This window comes from Quercus lobata, chromosome 2, assembly GCF_001633185.2.
Source record: "Quercus lobata isolate SW786 chromosome 2, ValleyOak3.0 Primary Assembly, whole genome shotgun sequence".
In the NCBI taxonomy this organism is placed as follows: Eukaryota; Viridiplantae; Streptophyta; class Magnoliopsida; order Fagales; family Fagaceae; genus Quercus; species Quercus lobata.
The window spans coordinates 661225-670181 of NC_044905.1; the positions used below are offsets into that span (position 1 = coordinate 661225).

The window sequence follows — 8957 nt, forward strand, 5'->3', positions numbered from 1 at the left end:
AGAATTTAGAGGATTGGTAGTGTGAAATGCAGGCTACTGATAGTGTGCAAATTTTTATTTTTGTGCAAAAACTGAAAACCGTTGGTTATTAACAGTAAATCACACTATTAACTCACCAACCACTCCTCCTTTAGACTGCTCATAGCCAAAGTGCTTAAACTAACTCCTAATTATTTGTGGACTAAATTGGAAAATACTCCTTTCGACTAAAATTACATACAAATAAGCCCCAAATTGAACTCTATCTTGCTTCGATTATGAATTAGTAAAAATTGGATCGAAAGAAAGGTAAATACTTACTTTTACAAGAAATGCTTGGAATATTACAGTACAAAATAGCTAAAAAATTAACATGGGTCTGTTTGGATATCGCTTATTTTGCTGAAAACTGAAAATTTATTACTGAAAACACTATAGTAAAATAATTTTTAATGAATGATGAATAGTGTCGTGGGTCATGAACAATGATGCTTATCTGCGTTTTTTCTGAGTTTTTGGTTGGGTCATGAACAGTACCGTAAGACCTAACCAAAAACGCAAACACACAAATACTAACATTCATTTGCACGCAAACGCATGCATAGTCGTTAATTGTCAAAGCACTAAAGTAAGTTTATACGTTCTATATTACTGATTTTTGGGTCTTAGTGTCTTGAGAAATAGTATCCTCAAAGTTAGGATGCTACTTTCTTATAAATACAAATATATATATATATATATATTATAATTTTTTAAAAATAAAATCCATTTTACTTGTGATACCATCACAAATACTCATTTTAATTTAAAACTTAATAATGGAAAAATTCATAGTGCCCCTAATTAATTTTTTTTTAAAGGCAAAATCATTGATTTTGCCTCTTTAGTTCTTCATAATCAAATGATTCAAATCTAGTTTTGACACAAGATTTTTGAATTTTTTTTATACAAGATAGAAATTATACTCTATCCTAATCTAAGTGTATATGTGTTAAGCTCCTTCCAAGTAACTTGAACTCCAGCTTTTGCCTTCGACACCCCATAAACATTTATACCTATAGAGTGACCATCACACCAAAGGTGCGTGGTGGTTAAATTTTTGACCTTGACCGGGCAAAAAGCTGGCACGCTACCATGTGTATTAAAAAAAAAAAGAAAAAAAGAAAAAAAGGAAAGGCAGGCAAGTGCATGCAGAAGAGTACAACCAACAAATACAAATCTTTTGTACAACTTTTTATGTTCTACCTTATATTCCACAAATCACAACTTGCCATGTATTTATTTAAATTTTCTTATAAAATTAAAAAAAAAAATCAAATTTATGACAAATTGTGATTGGTAAAACATGAAGTGAAACACAAAAAGTGATACAGATAATTTATATCGAGAACGAACAATGCGTGTCTCATTTTCTCTCTCTCTCTCTCCTCCAAAAGTTAAAATTAAAGTTAAATCTCTAACATATGGTCATAAATTAATTAAGGAATTGACTAGTCGGTTTTTAATTAAAGATTGGCCAGTTGTTCATTTGGTCAAATTGGCTAAATCAAGCGAATGGCTGAGAGTTACATGTAAAGAATTAGTTAGTAACTTCCGTTTTCCTATTGGTCTCACCTACACCACCATCATTCACAAAGTCAGAAAAACAACAACAGCAATAGCGACAAGGAACTAAGCCTAAGCCTCAAACCAGATGCTGCATCTTTCTCTCTTTCTTTCTTTCTTCTTCTTCTTCTAATTCTTCTTAGATAGCAGCACTGGTTTTGAGGCTGTGGCTATTGGTGATGGTGGTTCTAATCATTCATTGTTGTATCAACACTTCTATAACATCAACAACAACATCGTCATCATAACAATATTATTAATATCTCCAAAAGTTTTGTACTTGTGCAAAAATTAATAATTATGGTTCCAAACTATTCTGCCAACGATAGTCATAGTACTCCACCCATCAAGTCCACCGCGGTGGCCATTGATAAGGATAAGAACAGCCCTTATGCTGTCAGATGGGCTATTGATCATCTTATGGTTATTAGCAACCCCTTTATCACCCTAATCCATGTTAGGCCCAAAACCAACCACATCAATAATCGTAGGTACCCTCTCTTTATTTCATTATTACTTGGCATATATATTGCCATGCAGATATTATCGCACGTATATGTCTATATGAACGTATCATTTTGATTTTGGTTTTTGTTTTTTGAGAGTTTATGCAGAGGGCGCCAATGATGCTAATCACTCAGCCGAATCTGAAAACGACAATCTCTTCATCCCATACCGCGGTTATTGTGCTCGTAAAGGGGTACGTACGTACGTAGTTGCATTTATTTGATTATCCAAGTCACAAACAAGCCAGGCTAATTTATGTGAAATTATTCGGTGCACCTCTCTCATGTAAGAATAATTTCTCAACAATTTAGCCATATACAGTAGTAGTATGTTTGTGAAAGATGTCATTAGTTGGGGTTGATCAAAAAGGTTGCATTATGCAAATTAAAGATGGTCCATTTCGAAACTATCTATGTATATATATGAGTATAAATTGGGAGGCCGGTCCATGTAATTAAACTGACGTCAGATATAAAATTCTGAACTTCAGGTTCAATTGAAAGAGGTTGTCCTTGAGGAATATGATGCTCCTAAAGCAATTTTGGATTACATCCACAAGAACTTCATCAACAGTATTGTTGTTGGTGCATCAACGAGGAGTGCTCTCGCAAGGTCTCTCTCACACAAATATTTAAATTGTTAAGAAATAGTGAATTTAATCATTTAACCGTTGTTTTAAAACTAAGCTATCTGTTTGGGTTCATACAGAAAGTTCAAAGGTTATGATGTACCAGGCAGCTTAATGAAATCTGCACCAAATTTCTGTTCTGTTTATGTAATTTCAAAAGGGAAAATATTGTCAGCTAGGACAGCACTAAGGCCTATGGCAAATACTGCAACCCCACCAAAACAACCCTCATCAGGAGGACTTCCACCAACACCTGAACAAAATGGAGAGGAAACCAGGTATGTACCCAAAATGCTAGATATTAGTCCATCAATCCACGTGGATGTGATCGTAGTTCTTTAAGTTCAACACCTAAGAAACTGTACTTAAACTTTACTCTATATGAATATAACAAGTTTAACATAAGACATCAAAAAACTAATAGTGGTGGTCTTGTTATTCAGTTTCCAAGTTTGCCTGTAAACATCCATTCTTTTATTTATTTTCTTACATATTGTTTCTTGGCAAAACACAGATCTGTAAGGGGATGGAGAAGTGCAGGACCAGGTTATGAGAGATTTCATTTGGAAAAGAGCGGTGATGCGTCGAGGACATCACGCGAGCGAAGCAGGAATAGTCCAAAGAATCTCTCATTGGAGAATATCGAGATTGCCAACCGTGGGGCAAGGTCTTCATTTGGCCAAGATTCTGTCAGGGATGAGAGTGATCTTCCAGGGGTGCTGATGTTCGGATCAGTGGATATCTCAGGCCAAAATTTAGATTTCAGCATTGCAGCAAGTTCTCCCAAGGAACAATCCACCAAATATTCTGCGGTAAGTGCAGATTGGTATTGAATATTGAATGCTAGTAATTAAGAAGGGTCTAAAATTTTGAACACTTTGTAGTCTGTTACCACACAATAATAATTCTATATCCTATTCCTAAAGTGGTCTCATTATCGTCAAGTAATCTAACTATGAGCTGCTGGTTTATTACAGCGAGAGCTAGAAGCTGAGATGAAAAAATTGAAGCTTGAACTAAAGCAAACCATGGACATGTACAGCTCAGCTTGCAGAGAAGCAATCTCAGCCAAAAAGAAGGTGACTTTAATTTTTCTTACAACAAGTGGGGGAGGGGATTTGAACCAAGTTCTTCCCATGTTGGAGACTGGGCAATGCTTCTGAGGCACAAGGCTCTTGGAGAATGTGACCTTATATTGTCACACAAAAAATTCAAATGACCTGCCTTATTTGCTAGCACTCTTCAATGAGCTGTCCTTCGAATTAACTTTGTTTCAAAAGAAAACACTACATTTAAATTTTTAGCAATATGATCCTTAAAAATTAGTTTTCTTCACTTGCCACTGTATCTCAATCTTATATTGACACATTCCAGTTACAAGCCAGCCAACCAAAAATAAAAAATAAAAATCCAATTTGTTAGTCCACTGTAGCATACTAGATACCATAGGTTTCCCAGGTTCATTGATAAATGATTATAGCTCAGGCAGTAATCATTACCATTTATTAGAAAGGAGAAAAAGAAATAGGCATAGTACACAAAAATCCTAGCCTAGAAACAATTAAAATAATTTTGTCAATGGCTGTCAGGCTAAAGAACTTCATCAGTGGAAGGTGGAGGAGGCTCGTAAGTTTGAAGAAGCCAAGAATGCTGAAGAAGCAGCTCTTGCTATTGCAGAAATGGAGAAGGCTAAGTGCAAAGCTGCCATTGAAGCAACAGAGGCGGCACAGAGGCTAGCTGAGAAGGAATCACAGAGAAGAAAACTGGCAGAGATAAAGGCCAGGCGAGAGGCAGAAGAGAAAAATCGAGCATTGTCTGCATTGGCACAGAATGATATCCGGTATAGAAAATACACCATAGATGAGATTGAAGCAGCAACTGACAAGTTCTCTGAATCAATGAAAATTGGTGAAGGTGGATATGGACCTGTATATAAAGGCAAACTTGATCACACCCCAGTTGCCATCAAAGTTTTGAGACCTGATGCTGCTCAAGGGAGGAAGCAATTCCAACAAGAGGCATGATATTCACACTCTCTTCTTTTGAAAAAAAAAAAAAAGATTAGGAATCTTATATGAAGCATGTTATTACATAAATTAAGTCAATTGTTAAGGAGCATCAGAACATGCTCACAGGTAGCAATCAACAGATGTTACAGATCAGTATTTTTTTTTCCTTTTATTGTGATTATGCAGTGTACCAGCTCAACTAACAATGTGTCATACATATTTTGCTTCAGTCCTTGTGAACTTGGGTATCTTCTACACCATATATGAAGTCTGTATATGATAAATCATTCAAAAAATGAAAGATAACTGGATGAATCTGAGTGCCATAACTAATAAAACAAGATAACTTAAAAAAGTTTTAACCACTATACCTAGTACCTACTATCATTTTGATAGTTCTCATGATCTCAATTCTTAATGTAGATTGTCTACAACATATGCAGGTTGAGGTCCTTAGCTGCATTAGACATCCTAACATGGTCCTCCTCCTTGGTGCCTGCCCTGAGTATGGATGCTTGATTTACGAGTACATGAATAATGGCAGCTTAGAAGATAGGCTGTTTAGAAGAGGTCACACCACTCCAATTTCCTGGAGGAGAAGATTCAAAATAGCCGCTGAGATTGCAACTGCTCTTCTATTCCTTCACCAAGCAAAGCCAGAACCCCTAGTGCACCGGGACCTAAAACCAGCCAACATCCTCTTAGACCGCAATTTTGTGAGCAAAATTAGTGATGTTGGCCTAGCACGTCTAGTCCCACCTTCTGTGGCTAATAGTGTCACACAATATCACATGACTTCAGCTGCAGGGACTTTTTGTTACATAGATCCTGAGTATCAACAAACAGGCATGTTGACAACCAAATCAGATATATACTCATTTGGGATAATGCTACTCCAAATTATCACAGCCAAGCCCCCTATGGGTCTTGCACACCATGTTCAAAAGGCCATTGAAAGAGGTACATTTGAAGAGCTGCTTGACCCCACAGTGACAGACTGGCCTGTTGATGATGCTCTAGAATTTGCTAAATTGGCACTAAAGTGTGCAGAGCTAAGGAAAAAGGACAGGCCAGATCTTGCAGCTGTTATATTGCCAGAGCTCAACCGGTTAAGAGACCTTGGAAGGAACTGTGAAATATACAGCAGTAATAGTAGTCAGAATCACAGCCATTTGCCACGTCATCCCACAACAAGTTCACATTCAAGGACAACTGCAAATCAGGTTTTTGACTTTGTCATAAGAGACACTAGATGCACTTTCAAATTCAAGCACAAGATCATTAACTTTGATATTTCAGCTCAAACATAAAAAACCACAAACTTTTGTAGGAAAAGTTATTGAATCATTTAACTTGTTATTATATTTCACCATTCCTCCTCAATGTTGGGCCACAAAATTCATTATTTTGAAATATGTTTGTTTTTTCTCACACTGTTCTAAATATAATTTACTAGGAGCCAATGTTAGACCAGTGATGGGGCATTGAACATTGATTTCAAACAAAAGAAGATGGCAGCAGGTGAAATTGAAGACCACTGGATTCAAAGAACCACTAGCCATAAAGCTGCTTGCATTGGAAGAAACAAGTGGTTTGTATATGTTAAAGGACTGATTTTGGACAAGTAAGTACTCAGGTTTGTTGTAAGAAAAAAATGGGAAAAGAAATGTACATATTCAAGCTTCTTTCAGTGCTTGGAAAATGTCACTTCTGAAAGCTGTATTGGGAAAGTTCCATTAGTTACTGTTATGTTGGCAACATCATACATAGTGATTTTGTTAATAATAATTCAATGATTTTCAAAACTTGGAAAGTGCCTTTGTTCTTTTCTTGAGATGTTTTATCCATGAAGTAAAAGTTGGTAAGCTAATAGCACGGTCACAATGATACATAGCCTTATTTAACATGGATCTGTATTCTTTCCTGACTTTGTATCCATTAAAACAAGTGCTGCTTTGATATGAGGTTTTACCTTCTGCATAATATCCTCTTCAATTTGACACACCCTAATCAGGTTTCCTTTATGGCTATATAATGCAGTTGTGTACTTGAGATGATGTTCAACACCATCATGGACTAATACTACATAAATGGTTGCTGCCTCTTCAAATAAATGATTAAAGTCACAATTCCCTGACAGTTTAAGCTTTTTGAACAAGCGAAAATTTATCAGATTAGTGGTAATTTATCAGGTTAAACAAAATGAAAATGTTATTTGCACATTATCCCAAGAAGGTATTGTCTTTAACAATGGAAACATTCAAAATAGTGGGGTGGTCAAGATTATCGTCTAAGAATCCTCAAGTCATCCAAGGTGGTGCACCACTCGATTCTTATATGGGATGTCCACTTTATGGATAATACTAAAATCAAATAAGAATTTCCTCGAACCTGCAATGGAACAGGACATACAGAAGTCCCCCTTGCAAAGAAAAGTATAAATAAAGAAGAAGCATAGTGTGCTACCGTGAAAAGAGAATTGATCCACACATTGATGGATTATGTTTGGAGAAAGGCATAAGAAAAAGAAAGAATTAGATTGTCAAAGAAGCTTTGCTTAGGATTCCCTCCCCATGAAAATGAAAGAATACAATATTAAATGCTTCAAACTCCAAGGAGATAATAAAGTAATCATGACTTGTATTTGACAGTGTCCTATAAACGTGATTACACACCGTTTTATGGGTCCCTCAATTATTCATCATACGCTCCATATCTTAATATCACTTTCAAGTTTCAAATGGTTCATAAAGTAATAAGCAATAGGACGAATTATTATCACAATAATTATACATTGGAGGTCTTCTAGGTGGGACATATTATCGCAAAATCAGCTGAAGACTTCATGATGTTGGGCCCCAGATGGTCAATCTTTCTTGCTTTGTCCATTTACACATAAGTAAATTACCAGTCACCACCGAAAGAGAAAAAATGTACTGTAAACCATCTCAATTCAAACAAACTAGAATTATCTGCTTATTTAAAGGCCACCAGTTCAGACTTTCCTATTCTGAACATGAACACTCTTTGTGCATTCCAAGATTAATTCTAAGAAGTCAAGGCCAATATTAGCCTTTTTTACATGTTTTAAGGATATTGGGTGTCCAAAATATAGCCCTTTAAGAAATATTAAATCAGATTGTCTTTTACTTGTTTCTTTTGATCTTTTAGATATGTTTTGTGTATCATACCACCTTTTTTTCTACTACCTCCCAAAAAGAGAGAGGGAAAGAGAGGAGAGAGACATAGTAAATAGAACACTTGAGAAACCAAATACAAAAAGGGTATTAGGAAATGTCCTCCTTAACAGAAATACACACCAATTCATCATTAAAGAAGAAGCCTCTAAATTTAACTTTTTAAAAGAGTCATCCACACACATGTATAGGTTAAAGTAACCTATCTAGTACTAGTTGGCCTCATTTGGTTCCGTCCCAAAAAAGTCCCAGAGCACATTAAGTATGACAAGTTTCAGTCCCAAAGACACAATGCCTTATACCATTCCAATTCAGATGGGTCACTGCAACCACTTGGCTTCTATGAGAAACAAATGGTGTTCTTGGTTCTGCAGGATATGGATCATGGGGCTGCTAATATTTGCGAATGTAACATCTGAGGATCAAATTGGAGCTCCCTCATCCGGTTCACTATGTATCAGTGATTGTGCCACATGTCCTGTCATATGTTCACCACCACCTCCTCTGCTAGAGTCATTTCCACCACCATTACCTCCAGTGCACCACTCACCACCCAAGTCCTACTACTCCAACCCTCCTCCACCACCATCACTGCCATCATCACCACCAGCATCACCGCCAAAGTCTTCCTCATACCCTTCATGGGGAACTCCTCCACCTCCCTTCAAGTACTACAACAATATGCCTCCTTCAGGTAGGATGCCACCTATGGCAGGACCCAATGATTACCCCTATCCTTACTACTACTTTTATGCCTCCAAGGCAGCTTCTTCCCTTCCACTTGATGCTTCTTTTTACTTTATGTTACTATTTTTCTTTCATTGTGTCTTTTATTTTTGGTGAGTGTTGCAAGGTCCCAAGTTGTTCTATGGGAAAATCTAGCTGATAAATTTGAAGGAGCCATTGTACTTAAGTTTATTTGCTTCCTTTTGTTATATTTAGAGATAAACTTTTTTTTTTGAATGGTTTAAGATGTATTTATTTGATTTGTATAGTGTGTTTGTTGTGAGAAAATAAAGTACAAGCATGCAT

The 8957-nt window shown here is 36.3% G+C and overlaps 2 protein-coding genes across 5 annotated transcripts; both read left to right on the plus strand.

The window, feature by feature from the left end:
* The first annotated feature begins 1612 nt into the window (after nucleotides 1–1612).
* Nucleotides 1613–6537, plus strand: LOC115974974 (U-box domain-containing protein 52). Of its 4 annotated transcripts, none has more exons than XM_031095573.1 (9): nucleotides 1613–2075; nucleotides 2188–2284; nucleotides 2582–2703; nucleotides 2800–2997; nucleotides 3234–3531; nucleotides 3697–3798; nucleotides 4309–4737; nucleotides 5172–5951; nucleotides 6185–6537. In XM_031095573.1, exons 1-9 carry the CDS (start codon nucleotides 1885–1887, stop codon nucleotides 6203–6205), a joined length of 2238 nt encoding a protein of 745 aa, XP_030951433.1. In that variant the 5' UTR covers nucleotides 1613–1884; the 3' UTR covers nucleotides 6206–6537. The 4 variants fall into 4 exon arrangements, with proteins under 4 accessions (XP_030951433.1, XP_030951434.1, XP_030951435.1 ...); XM_031095574.1 differs by having other exon boundaries at nucleotides 1613–2071; nucleotides 2190–2284; XM_031095575.1 differs by having other exon boundaries at nucleotides 1613–2071; nucleotides 2199–2284.
* Nucleotides 6538–7879: 1342 nt separating this feature from the next.
* Nucleotides 7880–8957, plus strand: LOC115977901 (leucine-rich repeat extensin-like protein 1). Its single transcript, XM_031099932.1, has one exon. It carries the CDS (start codon nucleotides 8190–8192, stop codon nucleotides 8766–8768), a length of 579 nt encoding a protein of 192 aa, XP_030955792.1. The 5' UTR covers nucleotides 7880–8189; the 3' UTR covers nucleotides 8769–8957.